Source organism: Punctularia strigosozonata (genome assembly GCF_000264995.1).
Source record: "Punctularia strigosozonata HHB-11173 SS5 unplaced genomic scaffold PUNSTscaffold_22, whole genome shotgun sequence".
Taxonomy (NCBI): domain Eukaryota; kingdom Fungi; phylum Basidiomycota; class Agaricomycetes; order Corticiales; family Punctulariaceae; genus Punctularia; species Punctularia strigosozonata.
In genome coordinates, this window is record NW_006767454.1 from 36,754 (window position 1) to 60,396 (window position 23,643).

Below are 23,643 nucleotides of genomic sequence, written 5' to 3' on the forward strand. Positions count from 1 at the left end.
GGGCCCCCCCCCCCCCCCCCCCCCCCCCCACCGATATCGGGAAACACGGACGAACCTTGATCAGGGTTTCGTATTGCACGTAGACGAGCAGGCACGCGATGTAGCCGCCCAAGATCTGCGCCGCGATGTACCTGTTGTTGGCGCACGCACGCAGAGAGAGAGAGAGAGAGAAACGGAGATCAGAAACATGTCGGAAAGAAAAAAGGCTCCGGGAGAGGAGAGGAGCGCCGGGGGCTGCTCACTGTGGGACCTTGCGCCAGGGGAACTTGCCGGTGGCTGCGAACGTGAGGGTGACGGCCTGCAAAAAAAGCGTTCCCCGAGAGGGAGAGAGAGAAATTCCGCGATTTAGCAAACAGGGACACACATCGTTTAACACCAGACGCCCCATATGGATGCGGGCGCGGGAAACCCACTTCGAAAGAAGGGGAAGGGGGAGAGAGGGTGGGTCACTTACGGGGTTGATATGACCGCTGGTGGCGCTGGTGATAACGAGCGCGATCACGATGCCTGCTCCGTACGCCAGACCGATCTGCTGGATGGCTGCGCACAAACGTGAATATCGGGACCCTAGGCGTTTCCACAGGGAGAGGGACGAACATGATAGACCGGTGCTGCCGGCCAAGGTGCCCAAGACGTACGCCGCGGTGCTGCCCACTCCAGCGAAGCCTGGTGCAATCCGTCAGCGATGGGATCCCCAGGCGACGCGATGGACGGACAGTATATGAACACGCCCATCTGTGATGATGACCGACCGACGATTTCCGTCAGCGGCGCCGAGGGGCGGAACGAGAGGGAGCGACGACCGGACGTACCGCCTCCGAAAAGAGCTCGACGAACCAGTGAGCGTTCTTATGCCTCCGCTGCTCCCATCGCGTCAGTACCCTCGGGCGCTGAGAGAGGTCCGCGAGATGGACGAAGCGGTTGTCGTCGTGTACGGTAGTCATGTAGAGAAAGTCTGTGATGGGGTTTAGTAGCGATGTGGGGGGGGACGGGCCAGGCTAGAGGTGTCTTCGTCTTTGTCGCTGGGGTTTATGACCCGTCCGCGAAAATGCGGGGGTGGGGGGGAAATTCACATTTGCCGCCCCACGGGGTTCGAAAGCGTGCCTCGCCTTTACCGTATCCGGCAGGTCCCAACCTTCCACCAATGGCAACGCCCGTAAAAGTAGTAACTCCCTCTCCCGCGTTTGTTATGTCCAAACGAAAAGTGCGATAACGACCCACTTGGCGACGGCCCGCCTGACCTATGATCGGAATCGAGACATTTTGCATATCTAACCGTTAGTATGTAGTGCCGGTCCACTGCAATGAAACGAACGCCACCAACTCTCATCTGCGCAGTAAAATGCAAATAAAAAAGGGGCTGATCGCATTAGTCCCGTGAGTCTTTCGCGCCCAGAACACGTCGGCGGCCACCATCATTCTGTTCAGCATACGAAATGTCATATCGACGAAATCTCATCTGTGCAGGGCCATCATGGCAAGGCGCTCTGACGATTCAGATTCGGACGGCGTCTTGCAGTGACATGTTACGCCGAGAAACGCGCGTACGAAGCGTTCCGTGCTACTTATGTGCTGATGTATTATCGCGAAGCTCATCCCCCGGACGGCTGTTAACTCACCTAGAGAGCAGTTTTCGAGGACTTCCTTTTCTCTCATCTCATAGATAAGTATCAGTAGTAGTAACGGTGGATTGCAGACGCCGTCCTATTCAAACCTGCGACATGCAACAAATGTCAATCCTCGCTTCCGCTTCGCGCAAACCCGTTCCTATCGGACTGTCGCAGCAGGGAATGCATCCCGCCTAAAGCAGTAAAAAAAACATCGGCAGAGAAGACTTTAACGTCGTGAGCTGGGCTCGTATTATATTATGCAAAGTATTACGTGTAGCTAGGCATCGTCGGCAAAGGTGAAACAAAAAAACAAAAACAAAAAGAGCAAACACCCTCCACACTTCCCTCCATCCGCCCTCCGCGACACGTCAGGTAACACGGGAAACCCCGGCTATTACTGGTTCCTACACTCGGGCTCGGCTCCGCCCATCCCGTCCTCGTCCTCCTCGTCCTCCTCGTCCTCGTCCACCCAGTCCTCCTCGTCCCCCCCGTCGCCGAACTGTCCCGGATAGCCGCCATAACCATGCGGGTGGCTTGAGAAAAAGTCGGAACCGGCTGGGAAGGAACGGCCACGCACATCGGCAAGCTCCGTCTGCTCGTACTCGGCCTCGTCCACCACCGCCGGCCGCGGCTCCAGCTCCGTCTTCTTGGGCGGCAGCAGCCCCGCGAGCGCCTGTCCGTTCATCGTGAGTTTCAATTCCGTGTGCAGTCAAGAGAACCGTTCGATGAGCGAGAATAAACGCATGCAATAAGCGCTCCGATCTCTTCTCACTCAGGGGAAAAAAAAAAGAAAACGCACCTCGCGATCGACCCTCGCCAGCCACTCCGGACCCGGCATCTCGATCTCGAGCACGACGAACAGGTCGCCCTTCAACTCGGGGTGCTTGAACGTCGGCATGCCCTCGCCCCGGAGCACGATCGTCTCGTTCGGCCGGACGACCGTCCCCGGCGGGGACGCCACCCGGATCCCGCGCCCGTCGAGGTGCGTGAGCAGGATGCGCGAGAACCCGAGGAGCGCCTCGGACAGCGTGATCTTCACGCGCGCGAGCAGGTCCTTGCCCGAGCGCTCGAACGCCGCGTGCGGCTCCGTCCGCAGGGCGAAGATGACGTCGCCCGGCGGGACGCCCGGCTGTGTGTTTTTTGCGTGAATTCAGAAAATTCGGGATGGGGTGTCGCGTCGTTTATAATAAGACGTTTGGAGGAAATTGGAAGAGGGGGGGGGGGAAAGAGGGGGACTCGGTCTGGTGATATGTGCCGTACCTGCTGATCGCCGGCGCCGGCGAGAACTATCCGGTGTCGATCGGGCATGCCCCGTTCGATCTGGATCTCCTGCCGCGTCTTCTCCTTCACGGTCTTCTCGCCCTTGCACTTCTTACATCTGTATGTATGTATATGTATCAGCGATGTCGTCCCGTGAGAGAGGCACACCGAGCGACAAAAAAAAAAATCCTCACCTTTCCTTCTCGCGTATCTTCTCGCCCTCGCCGTGGCACTCCGAGCACGCCGCCCGCATCGTCGCCATCTGCCTCGGGCCAACCTATACGATAACGCGCTCGTCAGCTCACATGAGGAATGGGGCGGCGGGCGGCAGCGATCGCGCACCTGAGTGTGGATATACGTCCATCCCTTGCCCTCGCACTTGGCGCACTTTTTCGGCTTCGCGTTCCCCTTCGCGCCCGACCTAAACGACACAAAAAAAAAGGCCATCGCCGGGATAAATCAAAAAACGGAGCGAGCGTTTTTCGCACACAAGTTCAGAGAGAGAGAGAGACCGCGAGAACGCACCCGTGGCACACCCCGCACACGACCTCCTTCTCCATGTTCATCTTCACCGACTTGCCGTTGTACAGGTCCTCGAGCGTGACCGAGTACGGGATCGTCGTGTCCTCGCCCTTCCGCCGCCTCGGCCCGCCGGAGGAGGAGCCAAAGTCGAACCCGAAGTGCATCCCGGGGCCGCCGCCACCGCCGCCGCCGCCGCCGAAAAAGGTCGCGAAGATGTCGTCCATGTCCATGCCGCCTCCGCCTCCTCCCCCGCCGCGCGCCATGCCCTCCATGCCGTACATGTCGTACGCTTCTCGTGACTGGGGATCGCTGAGGATTTCGTAGCTGTTACACGCGAAGAGGGGGGGGGGCGTTAAGATGCCTGTGTAGAATACGCGAGGCGTGACGTACGCGGCCGCCATCTCCTGGAACTTCTGGCTTGCGTTCGGGTCATCCGGATTCTGGAAGGATAGATGTCATTCTTATACTCTTCACGAGGGGGCAAAAATGGGTGCACGAGCCTTGTCCTATAGAAGCGAACGCGACGTTGAGCAGCGAAAACGACGATTCATGAGAAGAAACGCACAGGATGGTGCTTCATAGCCTGAGCGCGGATCCATCAGATTCGGAGCACACGAAATCCGGGGACTGCAACCAACACACCTTGTTCCGGTACGCCTTCCTGATCTCCGCTACCAGATATCAGCTCGAGCGCCACACAGAGTAGTCCGTACGAGAACCGACTTGCCTTCCGTAGCCGTGACGGACACGCCCAGAAGCTCATACAGCTCGGTTTCCACCGGCACTACGGACGCACAAACATGAGCGTAAGGCGCTTCAGAATGTAACTAAAACCGACTGTTGGGCTTGAGGAATAAGAAGGCGAGAGGGTGTTGTCGGAGAGGGAGCTGAGCAAGACCCCTCGAAAGTCGAGGGCGCTTGCTGAGCGAACGCGTCCCGGCACGCGTCGCGCGCGTGGCTCGGCTAAATTGGCAAATTTCTGGGTTGCTTCTTCTGGTCATTTCCCCTCTTGCCCTTCCCACCGACGTCCTTCTTCGATTTATATACTCTACACGCCCTTTTTTACGGAGAGCTGCTCTCAACGCCGTGCGGTCGTGTATGGAGCCTGTGACGTGTTAATTGTGCTACAACCAAAACTGGTGTTCTGTAGTCCAGGGTATATACAGAGTATCAATCTATCGTACACTGAAAATGCTTACAACACCAACGGGGCCAACGATCCATGGCGAAATCCATGCCTTTATGGCACTACGACGACACCCTCGCTCTGCCCCTCGACGAGACCCGCAGACTGCAGCTGTGTGGCCGCCGAAAGGTGGTCGATCCACTCCCGGCTGTTAGGATGAGCCTCCGGCAGGAGCGCCACCGCCGAGCGATGCACCGTTACGGCCTCGTCGAGGATCGCGCGATCCCCGGTGTGCCCGTACTGAGCTACGAGGGTCACTCCCAGTCTGTGGAGCGCCTCGCCCCGGTTCGGATCGCCTTCGGGGTGGAGGTCCAAGTACTGGCGTCGGAGAGACACCTCCTCTGTGAGCGCCGCTTCGTCGCCCGAGATTTGGTTGCGTGCTCGCAGGCAGTCGAGCAGCCATTTGAGGGTAAGAGCGTGACCGCAGTGTCCCGCTGGACGGAGCGACAACGCCTCGCGGAGGACGGACAACGCCTCCTCTAGAGCTGAAACGTCGTGCGACCGCGTGTATCGCAACCGAAGGCACTCGCCGAGCTCGGAGAGCGCAAAACTACGGTCGTGTCCTTGTGGGAGCCGTGCAAGGACGTCGCGAAGCAACGAGATCGCCTCTTCGAGAGCGTCGCCGCTGCCTGTTCGGCACGCATGCAAGCGCAGGCACTGGCCAAGTTCGGTGGCGTTGTAATCGTAGTGTGTATGTCCACCAGAGCAGAGCACGAGTGTTTGACGGAGGATCGATATGGCTTCCTGCAGAGCATACCTGTCTTGAGGCGAACGCAGCCGCAAACACAGCGCGAGTTCGGAAAGGGAGTGGCAGCGTTCGGGATGTCCCTGTGGGCGAAGTGCGAGTGCCTGGCGCTGAAGCGAGATCGCCTCGTCGAGGACAGCTATGTCGAGGGATAGGGAGTAAAGCTGCCGAAGCGCCATGCTCAGATGGAAGAGGGTATAGCTACGACCCGTGTGTCCGTTAGGGCGAAGTTCGAGTGTCTCGCGATTCAGCGCGATAGCTTCTTCTAACAGTGCTCTCTCGCCCGTCTGCTCGTGACGTAATCGAAGGCATATGGCCAACATGGTCAGGGATGAGCTGCGAAAGGAGTGCCCTCGAGGACGAGATTCAAGGGTTTGTCGATAGAGCTCGATCGCCTCTTGAAGCGCAGCGGGTCGTTTATACCGAAGCCTAAGGCTCGTTGCTAGTACGAAAAGAGCTGAAGTGCGACAAGGATGACCTTCTGGCCGCATTGCGAGCAGCTCCCGCCCGAGGGATATGGCTTCCTGAAGCACGGAATCGTCGCAGATCCGGTTATACCGGTCCCGCAAGCAGAGAGCGAGCTCTGCTAGCGAGTAACCGCGATCCGGATGACCTTGGGGTCTAAGCACAAGAGCCTCGCGCGCGAGTAAAATTGCCTCGTCCAAGATCGCACTATCCTTGGTCGCGTAGTATTGGATTCGTAGAGTTTTGCTGAGAATGAATAGGGAGTAGCCTCGTTTGGTGTTTCCACTGGGTCGAAGTGCGAGTGCTTCGCGTTGGAGCGAGATTGCCTCTTCTAGAGCAGCCGTATCCCGAGACTGTTCGTAAAGCGATCGGAGGCTCAAGCTGAGATCGCATAGGGAAAATGCACGACTAGGATGTCCCTCCGGCCGCAGTGCCAGTAGCTCGCGTTTACTGGAGATCATGTTCATCATCGGAGCGCCATCAACAGAAACCTCGTCCGAAACTTGACTCCTGACTGTATGACATGCGTTAACACCGGGTTTACGACGCCCCACAAACACTCACATGCCGGATGAGCGACGAGCGACTCCGCGGTAGGTCGCTCGAGCGGAGGCTTCCAACAATCCTCTGCCAATGTCCACAGAGTGGAAGAGACGTCGTATCCCTTCTCAGGCGCAACCGGCCGATGAGGGCGGGATCCGTTCATGACTTGATATATGATGGCCGGGCCGAACATCCCTGCAAATGGCGGTTTTCCACTGTGCGCCTACGTCACGATCCGATGTCATATAGCGAATGCATAGGAGCAACGACGAGGCTCACCTCTAATATAGTACACCCGAATGCGTAGATGTCGCTGGCATAGGTTCGGTGACAGTTCTCCCAGAACGTCTCGGGTGCGCTCCACGGGATCGAACCTTCGGATGTAGTTACCGTCATGGCATTTTCAGCAAGAATATTCGATAGGCCGAAGTCCGCTAGTTTTGCAGTCCTATCGTAGCTGACAAGGATGTTTGACTGTACGGGAATGAGCCTGCTTGTAAACGGGGTAAGTGCTCTCGCTTACACAACGGATATCCCCGTGCACCGTTGTATGCGAGTGGAGATATTTTAGACCTTGAGCGGCTTCATACAGCTGCTTGCATATGAGCAATAGAAGGCCGGATACGGTGAAGCATACGTACTAATCGGGTGATCTCCGCCTCCGAGCATTTTGCCTTCTCGATGAACGCAAGAAGAGTACCATTTTCCATCCAAGGCGAGACCATGCAAATGCAAGGACAGAATATCGAGGCATCGATGCCAGATAGGGGAAGAACGTGCGGATGATCTAATGATCCCCAGACGGTGACTTCCCGATAAAAACGCTGAGTAGGGCGAGATCAACGCGGGTGTATACGCCAATCGGATAGCTTACTTGGCTCATAAGCAACGGTCCGTGCTCTGGTTTGTAGAGGCGTAATCTCTTCAATGCGACCAGTTTACCTCGGTACCTGCCCTTAAAGATATCACCAAATCCCCCTGATGCTACCGCATCTTCATGTGTCAAGGTGATACCGGAGATGAAGAACGAGGGAGGAAGGCAGTGGAACTCGGTCAGAATCTTCACCATGACGCGAGAGATACTCTTGCATGACAACCGGCCCTCGGGTGAGCGGACTTTACCCCTAGCATCCACGAATGCCTGCAGTCATCAGCGTATAGAAGGGCAAGCACATAAACCGGAGCGATCCTCACGCTTTGCAGGCAGTCTATCAAATGCTCGAGATGAGCAGCGGAGATGCGCAGCGCGGCGGGCCGGGATTCGCGTATGAGGTCATGCGAGAAGGGTAAGTGAACAGTGGATAGCGTGTCAAGACCCTCGTCGTCTAAATCTGCGAATAGCGATCAGTTTGCTGAACCCAGTTAAAAGCACATATACTACCCACCCAACTCGATGATCCGAGTGGAAGTTCTGTTCAGCGCCTTATTGAGGGGTATGCTTGCCGTCTGACTGGCAGGTTCCGCAACTTCTAAGGCTGCTTCCATCGTAACTCGGAGCTGTGACGGCAATTGTAGTAGATCCTCGAAATATAGCTACATGCACTCACGCGATGATCACGAGAAGGTTGCGCCTCCGAAAGCGCCCAGAGAAACTAGCCGCACCCCCAATGCACCCCTTGAGCTTTTGTAGACAATGTAAGGGCCAGTCTCGACGTGCACCGCATATTGCATCCTGCCATAGCCTCGAGTGTCGAAGCACGAGAAAGCTATCGAGCCTGTACACCGTGGGACAAAGCTACGTCAACTCCAGTACAGTGGGTCACCGGTCGTTTAGACGCCAAATCTTGTGCGGCCTCCCGACTCCCTCACACGGTACCGTACCTCCAAAAAACTTGTACCATCAAAGATATATGCCTTGAAATAACCCCCTGAATTTTTTTGAGCTGGTACCCTTCTTTGAAAGAGCTCCAGGAGCTTGGGAAAGCGTGGGAATGGTTTTGACCGTTACTACTCGTTTAGACAGGGTCCCACGGTTACTTTCCCTTGATACCGGATGTTACTGCCGTACTTGGGGGTATTGCGCCGCACCAAGGTGCGCGCCGGATCCGACTCCCAAGCTCTTGTTGTATTGAATGCACCATAAAAACACTAGCATGCCCTGCTAGACATGGAATAGCTCAAGGTGACTGGTGTGATTACCAAGATCCAACGTAAATGCCATTATAGCCTAGTCAGTGCGAGCAAGCTGTTGATTGTGTCCTGTGAATCTGTGAACACACTGAGATTGACAGCTGATCTACCCAAGCTATGTTCGCGCCAAGATTCACAGGGTGTAATTCACCTCACATTTACGCTCCATACATAGTGTAGATCTACTGTCATTCTGCAATGAGAACGACATGTCATTTACCTCACTGCCGCTTCCACTGGGATTTCACCGGAGATACGGGTTCAGCGTGAGCTGACGGCACGGACTGACAGACTCCCCGTTGCCATCACCGGACAACCCGTGCAAGAATGGTGACCCCAGGTTGAAGCCATCGCTGATGACGAAGTGGTCGGTGGGATATTCACTCCGCGCACAACGCCACCTATGGCGTGCAGATTCTGCGGCAACCTCAGAGTCTGAGTCATGCATCATGCCACCGTTGAGATCGTCGTCAGTGCTTTGTCCGTCGTCGCTCTCTTCAGCCTCAGGCTCTGGATCATCATCGACGTTCATGCTCTGAGTCTGACGGCTTGTCGGAGCGTAACTCGAATCCTCGAGATATCTTCATGATGGGCGCCTTCATGTCTCGCCACTTCACTGTCAGTCCAAGACTGGCTGGCGCATACCAGTAACATGCTCGAGAAAGTCTGTGTTGCCCAGAGAGGAGAGAATGAATGGACATCAGAGCAAAGAGTGATATGGGGACAAGCACTGCGTGAATATTTCGAAGCGTGAGAAGATCTGCAGGTCAGCCGGTGGATTTCGGAACTCGGAAAAGGGCGGGTTCACGAATTGAAGTCACAAACCATCACGTTTTGGCAGGGTCACACACTCGGTCACAGTTGAAGATGAGCGAGATGTTAACCAACTCTAGGTAATGTATTGCACATAGTAGCACATACATGTACCTAGTTTACCTGCACCAGTGCTGAAGCGGCGTGTCGGCTGTATAGCAGCTCACGGGGGCCGTGGATGCACTGTGTGCGCCAAGCCGTGCGTATTGACGTGCGGTGCGGCAACCGGTTGTTCCGCTATTGGGACCGCGCCGGAAATATACCTACCTACCTACCTACCGACCTCCGCAAGCTCCGGGGGAGTCGGAAATGTGGGAAACTGGTGGCACTGCCACTCAGTGCAGCCATGAGAAGAATGTAACACCTTCCCTGCAATGAAGAGAAATCCGTTGGACACAGGAACAAGCATAAAGTCACTTTGTATCCCAGAGAGTCACCCAGTCCAGGTTTCATGTCGATAGAGCTAGTTTTCATGGCACAAGTGATGGAGTAAAATTGGTGTCCCACAGCCACAGCCCTGTTCGCGATTTTTCATGTCTGGGTTAGGAGCCCTACTGTTCTAAAACCTACATAAGAATGTCAAGATATACTACCTCCACCCCCATAAAAAGTCTGAGGAGCAACGGAACAGTGACTGCTGAGAAAATGGCCACTGTCTAAAGGAGAGGTGGTGTCTAGAAGACTACTCCAGTGGTCTCACTGGCATGTGACCTCTAGCAAATTCAGGCTCTCTCCCTCGTCGACGTCTGTCCTGGTCCAGCCTGTGTCCGTATCGTCCGCTGCATTGTGGTGTCCTTCCAGTCTCTTCGTTGCGCAAGACTCCGTTCTGGTGGTGCATTGGGACTGCTGGCGCGTGTGGGGGCCGAAAGACACTAGGTGAATATTGCTCCGAAAAATGCGTCGTCACCCTCGTATGATGCTTCGAAAACTTATCTACATTGTCGGATACGAGGCTCACGCCCATACTTGACGAATCAACTTTCTCCTGACTTCACGTTAACCCCATGCTGTCTGTCGTACCCGACTTAAGCTGACCCTTCCTCCTACAGGCAGAACGGCTGTAGCTTCGTTCGGTTCACTAGTACTGCACGTACCCCTTCTCGTCGCATATTACCACACCCTGTGTAGCTTATGTGGAACTGTATATCCAGTTTTGATTACTTTGCACGCGTGTTGACTCCATCCAAGCTCTTTACCCAACATGAACTTCTACTTCGAGGCTGCCAAGACGCTAGATCGTCTGGATGCTAAGCAAGGATCCATAAAGGGGGTCATCGGTTCTTTGCCGGAGAAAGACAGGAAGCGCACGTCTGCTCTCGTCATCGAGACGCTAAAGTGTACGAGGCCAGTTTCCTCGGCGCGCATGCGACTATTGAAGCACCAGTAGACAAGTCGACCCTTGCCGAAGTCATCAAGCAATCAAAACTCCTTACCGAAGAGCGGAAGCTGACTTCTATGAATCTTGCGCTCGTCCTCGTCCACGACCTGTTGCTCGCCAAAGGCATCCAAGCCGGAGACGGCCCCATAAAGCAAGCAGTGCTACGGCACAAGACGCGACTGAACGGCGAGTTTACGAAGCTGAAGATCAAACGGGGCGCCAAATCCAACGCAGACCTCGCACAATCGCATGACGAACGCGCCCGTAAGCCCCCGAACATCTCACACCTCGAGTGAATCATCACGCTGCCGCTCTAGTGCGGATACCTCGATATGTGAGGGTAAACACGCTTTTATGGAGTACGGATGAGGCCGCGAAAGCGTTCGTCTCTAGAGGCTACGTGGACATTGACCCGTTCGAGAATCCGTGAGCCACTCGAATTCGCGAGGCAGACGAATCGCGTTCTGACTCACGCTGCAGAAAGGGCTTCAAGCGCGACGCACACGTACCCGATCTTCTCCTCTTCAACCCGTCTGCACGACTGCAAGACGACGAACTATACAAGTCTGGCAAGATCATCCTCCAAGATAAAGCCTCTTGTTTTCCAGCCTTGGTTCTTGCACCGCCATCTTCTGAGCACGCAAGAGTAATAGATGCAACATCCGCGCCCGGTAACAAGACCTCACACCTGAGCGCGCTCATGAAAGGGAAGGGCAAGGTGAGTCATCCCGGTCGCGCCCGGAGTGTTACCACCTGGATATCCCCGGTTGACGCGCCAACTCCAAGAAGCTGCACGCCTTCGAACGTGATCGCAAGCGATTCTCGACGCTGAAGATGATGCTTTCCAAGGCGTCGTGCCGTAACGTTGAACCGATAAACGACGACTTCCTCTCCGTATCACCAGAGGACCCGCGATATGCGGGAGTAACCCACATGTGAGCCCGCCTTCCTGGTACCCGCACGTCTTTCGCGAGAATCTGCAGATCACGAACCTGATTTCCATTGCCGATCCGCAGTCTCCTCGACCCGTCCTGCAGTGGGTCAGGTATCGTTAATAGGTATGTCTGGCTCCATACCACCATCCATCATCGGGAGTCCGTCCGATACAAACACTGATCAGGATCTCAGGCTGGACCATCTCTTGGAGACCGGCAAGTACATACCGTGTTCTCGCTTCGGACAGAAGTGGCTCATGGAATGTAAGCAGAGGAGGATGACGCAGATGACCGGCAAGAACGTCTCGCGAAGCTCGCGGCTTTCCAGCTCTCCATGATCAAACACGCCATGAAATGTGGGTCGCCTAGCGTTCGTGAACGGAACACCCAAGTTTCATCATATCTCCGTAGTTCCGTCAGCCAAGCGGATCGTGTATTCAACGTGCAGCATGCACGCGACAGAGAACGAGCACGTCGTGCGCGAAGCTCTCCGGAGCGAAGAGGCTGCCAACTCCGGATTTCGGCTTGCTTCCCGCCAGGACGTGCTCCCGCAGTGGCCGAGACGAGGCCTTCCTCAGGAGATGGACGACCCGGGTGCGTTGGTTACTTCAACGACGCCTATCTCAACTCACCAAGGACTGATCACGACAACTCTCATCAGAGGACGCGGACTCTGTTATACGCTGTTCGCCTGGGGAGGATGCCACCAACGGCTTCTTCGTATCATGTTTCGTCAAGGAAACCAAGTCCTCCGGCAAGAAGCGTAGCGCGGAGTCCCTAGAGAACGAGCCATCTGATTCAAAACCAAAGAAGAAAAAGAAGAAACGACTGCCTCAGCCTCGGAGCGGCTGAGCCCCTCATAGATATTGGCACCGTGGTGGATCACGACATGTATTCTCAGCAGATCAGTGGCTATAACAACATACGGGCATAATAGAGAAAGGCTGAATCTGTAATCAAACAACTTGGCAAGTGAATGCATACGCGTTTCTGTCGGAGTCCGTCATGACTGATAGCGGACGCGAGTATCAGTCAACGGTTTACCGTCGACGTGACGACCTAGAGGCGCGACATCTGTCTATCGCAGGTGAGGTGTTTAGCGCAGTTGTCCTTATTAGCGGAACGAGCATCGTCAGAAGTCGGTATAGAGAGGTTAGTGTGTGGGCTGCGCCGCGTATTGGCCCTGGTAGTACTGGGCGTATTGGGCAGCGTAGTCGGTACCGCCTGCCTGAGGTTGCTGATAGTAGTTCTGGTACCCTGCTCCCCATTGCTGCTGAGCATCGCCGCCGTATCCTCCCACGCCGTATCCTCCATAGCCTGCCTGCGGAGGGCGATATCCCTGGTTCTGTTGCGGCGGCGGGACGGTGCTCTGCCAGTTCTCCGGACGGCGCCAGGGAGGAACGTTGGATCCGCCAGCGGTGATGTCGTGCCCGGCGCCTCCGCCTCCCCAGCCAATTCTGGCCACATCCCCTCCCCCACCCGACTTGACGCCCCCTTCACCGAGCTCCGCCATGAGATTTGCGAATTCGGAGTCGAAACCGCCTGCGGGGCCACCTGGTCCTCTGCCCGGACCTCCTGGACCGCCCATGCTTGGTGGCGCGTGCACCGCGTTGGGATCCCTGTTCACTTGACAGTCGCGAGCCATGTGGCCCGCGCTGCCGCAGACTCGGCAGATGATGTTAGCGGTGAAGTTACGCTGCTCGGGACAGTCGTATTTGCGATGGCCGACGTTGCCGCAATTCTGACAGATCTGGTTCTCGTCGTCGCGGAGCGTACCGTTAAGGGCGGCCAGCTCACGTAGCTGGTTCCGCTTGTGATCGTTCTGGCCCTCGGGAGTAGATGCAGCCTGCGGACTAGTCAGTTTCAGCTATGCCAGCGTGGGGCGGAATGCCTTACCGTTTCGATGACCCTGTTGATCATCTTCACGCAGGCTGCCACCTTGCTCTGTTCGTCAGCGGTAACGAGACAGTGGAGATCCTCCTCAGCATCTTCAGCGAATTGCTCGGGTCGAGCTTTACCCTCCTTGACACTGCCTTTGCCTCTGATACTGATCTTGGCTCCGCTCTCGCGCTCCATCTTCTTCAAGCTATTGCCACGAGGTCCGACGAGGAGACCGAAAAAGTTGATCTCCGGGAACTCCTTGACCGGGATGTAGACCTTCTCAGAAGGCCGCTGTGAACGCTTCTGCTGGTGATATTCAACAGGGGGGCGGAAGTTAGGATCGTTCTTGAGAGCTTTCTCGACGAGCCGGACACGTTCGTCCTCGAGCTTTTTACGATAACGAACTTCGCGAGTGTTTGTCCTACGACCATGAGCGTCATAGGTGGGGGGCGGCGAAGGGGAGCTGACGATACGACGCGCGTCAGTAGAAATAAGGCGAAAAGCCATGGAGGACTTGCCGTTCACGCTCAGGGGGGATGAAATCGTTCATGCGTAGCTTGCGGTTGATTTCCTCCAGGCGGAGATGAATAGCATAGTTGTCGAGCTGCGCCTGCGAAACGCCTTGAGCATCAATAGCGGTGGGCAGTCCCGGAAGCTCTGTCTTTTGATCGCCCCAGCGGCTACGACGCTTGCGGGGTGCGTTAGGGTCAACTGAAGGTCATCAGTACGTTAGTATGAGTTAGTCAGTCACTGTATGAGGCGTAAGGAAGCCGTCCGAGGATCAGGTCAATTACGACGAATCTGAACTTGAACCATGTCCTGTGCACGGATAGGACAGGAAAGAGTACGAGACGCTTGTCAGGCGTTGACCACCGGATCTCGTAACGTACCTGGCGTAGAGCTTTTTTCTCGACCTCTGTCATGAACATCTTGGCTTCCAGGAGCCGGACGCGGAGTCGGATAAGCCGAAGGCGATGGCTGGGCAAGCTGAGGCGGCGCCGTCTCTTCCGTCGGCGCAGGACCAAATCGGCGACGACTTCCAAGAGGAACTGCGAGGAAAGATGAGATCCTGATCAAGCCAATGCAATCGACGTAGCTTACTTTCGTTGGTGCCGGTAACTTGTTCTGTTGCGCGCCTCCACATTTTCGACGAGGGGGATGAAGGTGGTCAAGGTCAAGGAGCTTGGGTCGCACGTGGCATCGTCGCGCTTGCTTTGAGTCAGCGGCGAGCGAACCGGTGACCACAGGCACCTTGCCTCCGCCCTCCATCGCTTGCCACTCGCTTCTCGTTTCCAGGAATCGGACGACGTACAAGAATCTATCATACGATAGAAACGACTAATACCGAAACATTCATCCTACATGGCTTCAAAGCGCGGCTCAGAGGCTCCCTCGGACGACTCGATGCGTCTGAAACGTCCCAGGCGAGAGGAGGAGAGCACGAGCTACGTCGATGTCGACGACGACGATGACGCATCCGCACCGCCCACCTCCGTTGTACCTCGTGGAGCTACCATCAACTTCAGCGCCCTCACTCGCAAGCTGGCGGAGCAGCGTCGAGCGCAGCAGTCCGACGAGCATGGAGATGGCTCGTCGCTTAGCAAACACCGCAGGCAACAGAACAAGTTGGTTTCTCACATATTCATGGACCAAGACTTTTCGTGGTTGCACCTCAAACCGGATCACGCTGCGCGCCCGCTGTGGATAAGCCCGGAAGACGGGAGCATCATCCTCGAGGCCTTTTCCCCGATCGCAGAGCAGGCGCAGGACTTCCTCGTAGCTATCAGCGAGCCTGTGAGCAGGTGCGCTCGACCCGCGTTTCCTCGCACGCTGTACGTAGATACCATTGCTCAGGCTTCGGTAGACCGGCCTTTTTGCACGAATACAAAATCACGTCCTACTCTCTATACGCCGCAGTCTCGGTCGGCCTTCAGACGGAGGATATCATCGAAGTCCGTATGATTCTCGCCTTCTTATCAGAGTTTTAGGGGCTGACTTCGACCGGAGGTATTGAACCGATACTCCAAGGTGAGTCGGAGCGGCATGGACACCGGATTGTGTGCCTATATGCGCGTTTTTAGGTCCCTGTCCCCGAATCAATCACCACTTTTATCCGCGAAAGGACGCTTTCCTATGGAAAGGTCAAGCTCGTGTTGAAGCACAACAAATACTACGTCGAATCCAGCCATCCGGACACGCTCCAGTTCCTACTCAAGGATAAAGTCATCCGAGAAGCACGCGTTATTTCTCAGCAGACGGACAACAGCATCAGAGGGAACACGTTCACCACCGCCAAGGCTCCGACCAAGAGCAACCTTATCATCCCGGGCTCGTCGGAGGCCCTCAAGAAGAAGGATGAGATTAGTGGCGGCTCCACATCCGGCGCCGGCGACAACGCGAATGCCACGAATGACGCCGAACTGTTCACTTCGGTAGTCGGCGTTGACGCAGGTGCGTCAACTTTTTGATACCGCATCGTTTCTATTCTCACAGCGACTCTGAACTCCGCAGACGAGATCGATGACGAGGACGACAACGTCCATTCATTCGAGATTGATGATGCGAAGATCGACGTGAGCTGTTTCCTCAGGACCGCCTCAGGGCACCCCTAACACTGCACCGCCAGGATGTGAAGAAGCGATGCAACGAGCTCGAATACCCGATGCTGGAGGAGTACGACTTCCGGAACGACACGATCAACCCCAATCTGGACATCGATCTGAAACCCGCAACCGTCATCAGGCCCTACCAGGAGACGAGCTTATCGAAGATGTTCGGGAACGGGTAAGAGAGAGATCCAAGGTTGGTAAGCTAGACTTGTGGCGCTAATCGCCTTTTTTTGCAGTCGCGCGAGATCCGGGATTATAGTGCTTCCCTGTGGCGCTGGCAAGACCCTCGTGGGCATCACTGCGGCCTGTACGATCAAGAAATCGTGTTTCGTACTCTGCACATCCTCGTGAGTGCCACGCCAAACAGCGAATCTGCGTTTTCATCATCGTTTTGCAGAGTATCGGTGATGCAGTGGAAGCAGCAGTTCATGCAGTGGTCCAACATCACCGATCGACAGATTGCCGTCTTCACCGCTGATCAGAAGGAGAAGGTTGGTATATTGCATCCGTCATCCGTAATGACTTCCCACTAAGCTATTATCTCCATCGTAGTTCGCGGGCGAGAGCGGGATTGTCATTTCGACGTATTCAATGGTGGCGAATACGCACAATAGGTCCCACGACGCTAAGAAGATGATGGACTTCCTGACTTCTCGTGAATGGGGTTTCATTCTCCTGGACGAGGTGCACGTCGTTCCCGCGGCCATGTTCCGTAGGGTGGTCACTACCATAAAAGCCCACGCGAAGCTGGGCTTGACGGGTTTGTCCTACCCCATAGGGGGAAATCGAATTTGTCTTGTTGATGAAAATGCTGATGACGCGCGATGATCTGCAGCGACGCTTGTTCGGGAAGATGACAAGATCGCTGACCTGAACTATATGATTGGGCCCAAGCTCTACGAAGCCAACTGGATGGATCTTGCGGCGAAGGGCCATATTGCAAATGTCCAGGTACGGCCCCGGCTTCTCGCCTTCCCTTTTTAGGTCATTCGTTCGCAAGGATCGTCGTTTTTTTTTTGCTGACATATCCTTCGTTTCGCGTTGTTGTTATTGATCATTTCAAAGTGCGCGGAAGTGTGGTGTCCTATGACGCCAGAGTTCTATCGGGAGTACTTGCGCGAGCAGTCGCGGAAGCGCATGCTTCTCTACTGCATGAACCCGAAGAAGTTTCAGGCGTGCCAGTTCCTGATCAAGTACCACGAGGACCGAGGCGACAAGATTATCGTGTTCTCAGACAATGTGTACGCGCTCGAGGTGCGCGTCTTGGCCCTTTGTCCCCTCGTTACGAGTGGCGGTCTGGGCACTCACGCCGAGCGGACTCTAGGCATATGCAAAGAAGCTCGGGAAGCTCTATATCCACGGTGGAACGGGCCAGGTCGAGCGCATGAGAATCTTGCAGTACTTCCAACATAGCCCGGCGGTCAACACGATATTCTTGTCCAAGGTTGGGTGCTCCGTCTGGCTTCTCGACTCCCACGCGCTCACACGGGGGCGTGTTCCTGCCCAGGTCGGGGATACTTCGATCGACCTGCCCGAGGCCACATGCCTCATCCAAATCTCTTCGCACTTTGGGTCGCGTCGACAGGAGGCGCAACGGCTGGGTGCGTGCATCGTCTCTTTGGCCGCCGGACTAATCTCCGCCGCGGGCGCTGATGACCGGCTTGATCCATATACGCGCATGTTCATTGACGCAGGCCGCATTCTCCGCGCAAAACGTCGAAACGACGAAGGCTTCAACGCGTTTTTCTACTCGCTCGTGTCAAAGGACACGCAGGAGATGTTCTACAGCACGAAGCGGCAGCAGTTCTTGATCGATCAAGGGTACTCGTTCAAGGTCATCACCCATCTCGACGGGCTCGAGGACCAGCCCGACCTCGTGTACAAGTCGCGGGACGAGCAGATCGAGCTCCTGTCGTCCGTCCTGCTGGCGAACGAGAGCGAGGCCGATCTCGGGTCGGATATCCGGGCGGGAGAAGGCGACCTGGCGGGCACGGTGACGTCGAAGGACTTTGGGGTGCCGACCAAGTCCCGCGCGGCGGCGGCGGCGGCGCCGTACAGGACGTCCGGATCTTTGACGGCGCTGAGCGGCGGGCAGCACATGTCGTACATCGAGCAGAACAAGAGCGCGAACAAGAAGCTGGCGAGGGAGGCGGCGCCGCGGAGCAAACTGTTTGCGAAACGGGAGAAGGACCGGGCGGCGGCGCGGAAGGCTGCTCGGGGATGATCATGATATACGTGCTGCGGGTTTGTGAGGCGATCGCAGGCGGGGGGTTGGGGGGGTGGTGCTCCGGGCGACCGGCCGTGTATCGCAGGTAGACCAACATGTCGTGCAATTCATTCTGTGTGCGCGTGGGTACGGTGGCCCCCGCTCCGATGGGTTCTTCGCGCGTCCGGGGGGTGCGGAGATGCGCGCGACGGTTGTCAGCGACGGAGGACGAGATCACTGCGCGGCGGGGGCAGTGCAGGGGGGCCATGACTGTGCTGCTTGCGGCGTTTCACACCAGATCAATCGGAATATGAGCTCTTTGCAGCAGCCTTGACGACCGCGGTCAGAGCGAGAGGCGGGTCGTGCTTACGTCCGGTCTTCCCGATCGTCCCCTCGCGGAGGTTCCGTGTTCGACTGGCTGTGAGCCCCGCCCGTAAAAGTCAATCCCGGCCTCGCTCGGGTCGCTGTCTTATGTTCGCCGACCTGGGCCGTCTTCCTCTCCCAATCGCCTCCCGTCCATTTCCATCTCTCTTCTCATCCGCACTATCATGTCCTCCAAGCGCGGCCGGAAACGCAACGATAACCTCCCGCCGAATCGTGCACGCGATGTCCAGCGCGCCTTTCGCGCCCGCCGTGCCGCGCACCTTCAGGTTCGTCGAGCACCTCCCTTGATCTCGTAGGCGCCCGGGGTGGCGCGATCACTGCTCACGACGTCTCTGCAGGCGATGGAAGAGCGCGTCGCAGAGCTCGAAGAAGAGAATGACCGATTACGCGCCGCGCTCAACCTGCCGCCCGCCAACCGCCCGCCGCTGGGCAAAGGCCCGACGGGCAAAGACAAGCCCAAGTCGTACGTGTCCTCGCCGATAGACGCATCGGGGAGCGGCAGCAGCAGCCAGACGATGACCGGCTGCGAGCGCCCCGGGCCCAGTCGCGCCACCTCCTCTGCGGAGGACTCTGCGCCGCCGACGCGCGGCAACTCGCTCTCGCCCTCCGCGCCGCCGCCTGCGCTGCGCACGTCCCCGTCGTCCTGGGACGCGATGGTCGCCGCGAGCAGCGCCGAAAACGGGACCGAATCGCACGCCTCCCCGGCCTCGACCGCGTTCTCGCACCCCTCCCCAGCGACATCCTCCTTCGCGCACATCCCCCCGCCCATGTCGCCCGCCTCCTTCGCGCACGGCAGCGCCGGACCCTCGACGGCGTCCAGCCAACCCTATACTCCCACCGGGCAATATTCTCTCCCGCCTATCGGCGGCTCGTCTTTACCGCCATCCAGCCAGGCGGGATATTCTTACTCGGCGCCAGCGCCATCGTCCTCACGACAGGCGCACGCTGGGAACGCCTACCTACTCTCCTCAAATCAGCACGTACCGCCAGCCGCAGCAGACCGGCAGATCGCCCAAGCGAGCTACGGCAGTTCGACCTCCTCCTACATGCTCCGCGACGTCCGGGACGACGGCTACAACCCCTATTCCTACGCCTCCCCCGGGGGACCGCCGCCCCACGAACTCAAACCGCTCCCGCCGTCCGCCTCGGACACGCCCTCCTCCTCCTCCTCGCTGCACAACGCGGGCGTGCACCACCACCACCACCCGCAGCACGCGCATCACCGCGCACCGCGCGATCCGCCGCCGTCAGGGGCGATGCCTTACGCGCCGCGCCGCTCGATCACGGAGCCCTCCGGCTTTCGCTCGCTCGGGACGCACTTCCCGCACCTCCCCCACCCGCAGGCGCAGCTCGTCTCGCACGGCGCCGGCGTCCGGTTACCGACGCCTCCGCGCCCGCCCGAGAGTTGATCGCGCGACGCGCGCGTACACGCACACACGGGGGGCTCGAGAAGTCGAGGGCACGGCTGCCGGCCACTCTGAGGGGCATGTGACCCGTCAGAGGCTGACGTACTCTCTTTACTTTGGGAGCTTTTTTTTTGGGTTGGGGCAGAGCTGTTTGTTGATGGTGATCCGCCTCCGGCGTGCCCCTCCCCTCCTTCGTCACACGTCTGGACGTTCTTGACTTTTTTTCTTCGATCTTCCCTTCGTTCTCGGTCTCACCCCCCATGTGTTCTCTCCTCTTGCGCTGTATCCCTACTGCTCGATGAAATCCGACCGCAATGGCTCCCACTCGCATCGCATCGACTATCTTATCACGCGGACGGTGCTCCCCTGCGCCCCGTCGTCGTCTTTTATTATTGTAGTTACTCGCACGCCGCACGCTCGAGATGAACCGTGCCTATCTATGTAGCTGTTTTAAAGCACCGGCGTAATTGATCCCCTGTTTGATATGCCCTCTCCGGTGCAACGCCGCGCCGTGGACAGTGATGACGACGAAGACGACCGGAGAATAAACAACCGTGCAGCTGCTCCGCCTGCAGATCAGAGCAAGCCCAGCCGAGGGCGCCCGTGTCAGTTGCGCCGGTGCGCCGTTTGCTTGCGTCGGGCGTCGGCCAGGCACGTCCGATCAGGCACCGCCACCGAGGACGCCGCACGTTGTTTCGGCCCTCCTTCGGGATTCGCCGCCTTTTTTCCGAATTTGGCGATCATTATCAATGTCGTTTTCCGGGGTGAAAGGGGGGTTTGTTGGTTCCCTGTGCGAGGTGCAACGAACAACGGGCTTCCTGATCTTTCCTCCTTCCCGCTCGACCGTTGTTCGCCAACAAGCGGAGGGGGGGGGGGAGAGGGGGCTAGAACCTGTCTGACTCACAAGAGCAGCTTACCAGGGACGGGAACGATGCGATGTCGCGTCTTGCACAGATCTGGGGATATCGAAGCCGCCGACGCCTCGCTAACCGTTGCGAGTGCCATCGGCAAAGGAAGCTGCGAGAAGCGGATGCCAACGCGTTGCTTTCTGGCTGGGCCTCACACATGCAATCATCGGGGTTTAGGTGGGGGGAGGGGTATCATGCAGAGCACTCCGTCCGGCAAATATCTATATACACGCGTTCGGGCTATAGCTGCGCGTGCGCGACGCGCATTTGGAATCAGGAGAGGGAGGCTGTTTGCCGCCCTTCAGATCATGACGTCAGCTTTCTTCCCATCGTCGCGCTTCCGAGGCAGGACGCTTCATAATCGACACCAGTCGACGCAGGCGTCCGGTCCGTATTTGGCTTCGAGCCAGTCGTTGGCTTTCCTGAAGTGCCCGTTGCCGAGGAAACCCTTGTGGGCGCTTAACGGCGACGGGTGCTGGTGCGCGCGCAGAGAGAGAGAGTGGTATCAGCGGAACAATGAAGGAAACGAGAAACGCAAAGGCAAAAAAATGGAAGGAGAGTACAGCGAATGAATGGACGGCTGGCAAAAAATCCAGATTGATGGACCGCCGACGAGTGTGTGACGACGACGCGGGCGCCGAGGCTTGGCGCACGGCGTTCTCTTGGGCATAGCATCGCAGCATGGCACCCCCCTCGCTCCCGCTCGGAGAGAAGCGAGGGAGGGAGGGGATGCCACCACGACGGGAAGCGGCGAACGGGGATGGGCTCGATCGAAGGACTCACCGCGCTCTTCAGAATGAGATGCTTCGACTATTACACGCGAGACGGCGGCGCGACGATGGGAAAGACAAAAAAAAAAGGGCGGGGATCATCAGCGATGGTACCATTGATGTAAAACAAAATATGTCCGTCTCCCCCGTTCCCCGCTCCGAATGCGGGAGACGGAGAGACGAAGTCGGTCGGGGGATCCAGGGTCGCCGTTGAGCCTTGGCAACTCGCGATGTACGGACGCCTCATCTCCCCAGGTACCGATATGCAAGAAGACACAAGAATGAAGGAAGACGGGGGCGGAGCATGTGTGCTGACCTTGTTGAGTTTCTCTGTACGCTTCGCGGCCCAGGCGCCCCAGCAGAGGAAGACGACGCCGCGGCCCGTGCCGGTCTTCGCGCCCAGGTTGGCACCGCCGTGTTTGTCGACGGCGTCGACGACTTTGTCCGTGAAGGATTCCCAGCCTTGTTTGCCGTGCGAGCCGGCTTTGCCCGGGCGGACGGTGAGGAAGGTGTTGAGGAGGAGGACGCCTTGGTCGGCCCAGGAGGTCAGGTCACTGTAGCGGTCGGATGGGTATCACGGAGATCGGGAAGCGGGGGCGGGGCGGTGGGCTCGCTTACCCGTGCCTCGGCGGAGTGAAGGAGGGATATTCGGATTTGATTTCGGCGTAGATCTGCGAAGGGCGTGCCCGTCAGCCGGAGACCGGTGGATCATCCGAAACGTTGAACACCGTACGTTCTTGAGAGACGGCGGCACCGCGACGCCGGGTAGGACTGAGAAACAGAGGCCTGCGACGAGGCGGATTTAGAAGGACGGGCGGAGCGGGGCGGTCGAAGTAATCAATACGGTACGAACCATGCGCTTGACCAGGACCGTGATACGGATCTGAGAGAGCGAAACAGCCATCGTCAACAAACGGTCTAGAAGACACGAACGCATGTGCGCAGTACGCGTGCATGTTTGAGTGGGTCGATGAGGGCACACCTTGGCCAATAATGACTACCTTCACCTTGCCTAGAGGCGTGTGCGTGGACCAGGAATAGATTTGTCGCGCTGCAGAGGTTCCGGAAGGGGGACGAAATGATAAGTGAACAGAAATAAATCGTTGGCGCGGCGCGCGTGGCGCAGAGCGAAAGAGATCGCGACGCACGCGGAGGGTAGATCTGGCAATTCGCGTCGAGGCCTGTCAAACCTTCCGCGAGCAGGAAACGTTTGAGGGCGAGAAAGTATGGCTTCCTGATCTCGTCCTTGAGGACTTTCAGCCTGTGGGGTGCGTGTTCGCGCATCAGTGTCGTGGATGCAGCGCTCGGAGGGGGGGGGGTCTGCACCCGGTCCGCGTGCGGAATGGGTGGACTTTGAGCGGAACTCACCAGCTCTTGCCCATAGTGACGTACTCGAGCTCGAGCAGCTGCTTCTCTTCCTCGCTGAGCGAGGCCTCGAATTCGGATTGCGAGAACGGGATAGAGTTCAGGGTCTAGGAGAACGATCGAGTTCAATACGGAGAGGTTTCAACGTTCACGCTATCAGAAGATGAGCACGAGATACACATACCTTACCACCCCCGGCGGATGTGGACACGAGAGACGTGCTGGAACCTTCTGAAGCCAGCTTTGTCTTCTTCGGAGCAGGTCCGACACTCGAAGACGCGCTTTTCCCGCCCATCATGTCAAGCAGCGTGCGCTGGCGCTTGACGCCGCCTCCAGAGGTGGACGGCGCAGGAGCCTCCTTGCTTTGAACCTTCATGCTGCTCTCTGACTGATCCTGGGACGCGGCCGGTGACGAGGGAGCACTAGAGGTAGCAGCAGTCACGTCGGCGTCGGCGCCTTTGGTCGCCTTCGCGGGTTCAATATCCTCCAGATATACTGTCTCCTCCACGTCTGCCATGACGACGACA

General features: G+C 57.3%; 7 protein-coding genes across 7 annotated transcripts in view; 3 read left to right on the forward strand and 4 right to left on the reverse strand.

The window, feature by feature from the left end:
- The window catches only part of PUNSTDRAFT_146880 (aquaporin-like protein), a 2,962-nt gene extending 1,979 nt beyond the window's left edge, over positions 1-983 (reverse strand). The window contains exons 1-6 of the mRNA XM_007388923.1: positions 813-983; positions 717-735; positions 598-666; positions 455-540; positions 243-298; positions 56-131 (exon numbers count right to left, since the gene is read on the reverse strand). Of these exons, the coding sequence (XP_007388985.1) occupies positions 56-131; positions 243-298; positions 455-540; positions 598-666; positions 717-735; positions 813-944 (438 nt within the window). The 5' untranslated portion in view covers positions 945-983. The remainder of the gene's footprint in view (positions 1-55; positions 132-242; positions 299-454; positions 541-597; positions 667-716; positions 736-812) is intronic.
- Positions 984-1,856: 873 nt separating this feature from the next.
- On the reverse strand, positions 1,857-4,271 carry PUNSTDRAFT_55978 (DnaJ-domain-containing protein). Its single transcript, XM_007388924.1, is given in 12 exon segments — positions 1,857-2,283; positions 2,410-2,739; positions 2,871-2,988; positions 3,065-3,147; positions 3,213-3,291; positions 3,396-3,716; positions 3,783-3,834; positions 3,943-3,945; positions 3,957-3,975; positions 4,035-4,063; positions 4,120-4,176; positions 4,231-4,271. Coding segments are annotated over 12 exon segments (1,371 nt in total). The 5' UTR covers positions 4,232-4,271; the 3' UTR covers positions 1,857-2,004.
- Positions 4,272-4,497: 226 nt separating this feature from the next.
- On the reverse strand, positions 4,498-7,415 carry PUNSTDRAFT_93720 (kinase-like protein). Its single transcript, XM_007388925.1, has 6 exons — positions 7,206-7,415; positions 6,973-7,155; positions 6,855-6,923; positions 6,611-6,805; positions 6,353-6,554; positions 4,498-6,302 (listed from the first exon to the last, which is right to left on the reverse strand). Exons 1-6 carry the CDS (start codon positions 7,398-7,400, stop codon positions 4,633-4,635), a joined length of 2,514 nt encoding a protein of 837 aa, XP_007388987.1. The 5' UTR covers positions 7,401-7,415; the 3' UTR covers positions 4,498-4,632.
- A 2,692-nt stretch (positions 7,416-10,107) lies between these two features.
- On the forward strand, positions 10,108-14,636 carry PUNSTDRAFT_123159 (S-adenosyl-L-methionine-dependent methyltransferase). The gene is made up of 15 exons (XM_007388926.1): positions 10,108-10,150; positions 10,324-10,360; positions 10,426-10,611; positions 10,662-10,916; positions 10,970-11,078; positions 11,133-11,370; positions 11,442-11,587; positions 11,669-11,710; positions 11,781-11,803; positions 11,860-11,943; positions 11,999-12,181; positions 12,249-13,433; positions 13,484-13,931; positions 13,987-14,517; positions 14,570-14,636. Exons 3-12 carry the CDS (start codon positions 10,476-10,478, stop codon positions 12,437-12,439), a joined length of 1,407 nt encoding a protein of 468 aa, XP_007388988.1. The 5' UTR covers positions 10,108-10,150; positions 10,324-10,360; positions 10,426-10,475; the 3' UTR covers positions 12,440-13,433; positions 13,484-13,931; positions 13,987-14,517; positions 14,570-14,636.
- An 88-nt stretch (positions 14,637-14,724) lies between these two features.
- PUNSTDRAFT_109122 (DNA helicase) lies at positions 14,725-18,573 on the forward strand. The gene is made up of 14 exons (XM_007388927.1): positions 14,725-15,270; positions 15,333-15,420; positions 15,476-15,496; positions 15,550-15,919; positions 15,980-16,041; positions 16,095-16,252; positions 16,314-16,424; positions 16,475-16,568; positions 16,630-16,837; positions 16,913-17,028; positions 17,143-17,331; positions 17,402-17,521; positions 17,585-17,678; positions 17,772-18,573. Exons 1-14 carry the CDS (start codon positions 14,831-14,833, stop codon positions 18,299-18,301), a joined length of 2,601 nt encoding a protein of 866 aa, XP_007388989.1. The 5' UTR covers positions 14,725-14,830; the 3' UTR covers positions 18,302-18,573.
- A 193-nt stretch (positions 18,574-18,766) lies between these two features.
- Positions 18,767-20,543, forward strand: PUNSTDRAFT_146885 (uncharacterized protein). Its single transcript, XM_007388928.1, has 2 exons — positions 18,767-18,933; positions 19,006-20,543. The coding sequence occupies exons 1-2, from the start codon at positions 18,832-18,834 to the stop codon at positions 20,074-20,076; spliced, it is 1,173 nt and encodes a 390-aa protein (XP_007388990.1). The 5' UTR covers positions 18,767-18,831; the 3' UTR covers positions 20,077-20,543.
- A 793-nt stretch (positions 20,544-21,336) lies between these two features.
- On the reverse strand, positions 21,337-23,133 carry PUNSTDRAFT_116854 (uracil-DNA glycosylase; the record flags this gene model as incomplete). The annotated part of the gene is made up of 9 exons (XM_007388929.1): positions 21,337-21,456; positions 21,765-21,791; positions 22,068-22,305; positions 22,370-22,422; positions 22,485-22,537; positions 22,605-22,634; positions 22,734-22,802; positions 22,900-23,012; positions 23,120-23,133. The coding sequence occupies 9 exons, from the start codon at positions 23,131-23,133 to the stop codon at positions 21,337-21,339; spliced, it is 717 nt and encodes a 238-aa protein (XP_007388991.1).
- Positions 23,134-23,643: the final 510 nt, after the last annotated feature.

Bases quoted from the DNA above. Each gene is read 5' to 3' on its own strand.
- PUNSTDRAFT_55978 (XM_007388924.1), bottom strand. The intron at 3,148-3,212 runs GTGCGCGATCGC...GTTATCGTATAG, and splicing joins GGACGTATATCCACACTCAG to GTTGGCCCGAGGCAGATGGC. The intron at 2,740-2,870 runs GTACGGCACATA...AAAAACACACAG, and splicing joins CCGGCGCCGGCGATCAGCAG to CCGGGCGTCCCGCCGGGCGA.
- PUNSTDRAFT_93720 (XM_007388925.1), bottom strand. From the start codon at position 7,400: ATGGTGAAGATTCTGACCGAGTTCCACTGCCTTCCTCCCTCGTTCTTC. The intron at 6,555-6,610 runs GTGAGCCTCGTC...ATCGTGACGTAG, and splicing joins TCGGGTGTACTATATTAGAG to GCGCACAGTGGAAAACCGCC. The intron at 6,303-6,352 runs GTGAGTGTTTGT...CATGTCATACAG, and splicing joins GCTCGTCGCTCATCCGGCAT to TCAGGAGTCAAGTTTCGGAC.
- PUNSTDRAFT_123159 (XM_007388926.1), top strand. From the start codon at position 10,476: ATGAACTTCTACTTCGAGGCTGCCAAGACGCTAGATCGTCTGGATGCT. The intron at 10,917-10,969 runs GTAAGCCCCCGA...CTGCCGCTCTAG, and splicing joins ATCGCATGACGAACGCGCCC to TGCGGATACCTCGATATGTG. The intron at 11,371-11,441 runs GTGAGTCATCCC...AACTCCAAGAAG, and splicing joins TCATGAAAGGGAAGGGCAAG to CTGCACGCCTTCGAACGTGA.
- PUNSTDRAFT_109122 (XM_007388927.1), top strand. From the start codon at position 14,831: ATGGCTTCAAAGCGCGGCTCAGAGGCTCCCTCGGACGACTCGATGCGT. The intron at 16,425-16,474 runs GTGAGTGCCACG...ATCGTTTTGCAG, and splicing joins TTCGTACTCTGCACATCCTC to AGTATCGGTGATGCAGTGGA. The intron at 17,332-17,401 runs GTGCGCGTCTTG...AGCGGACTCTAG, and splicing joins ACAATGTGTACGCGCTCGAG to GCATATGCAAAGAAGCTCGG.
- PUNSTDRAFT_146885 (XM_007388928.1), top strand. From the start codon at position 18,832: ATGTCCTCCAAGCGCGGCCGGAAACGCAACGATAACCTCCCGCCGAAT. The intron at 18,934-19,005 runs GTTCGTCGAGCA...ACGTCTCTGCAG, and splicing joins GCCGTGCCGCGCACCTTCAG to GCGATGGAAGAGCGCGTCGC.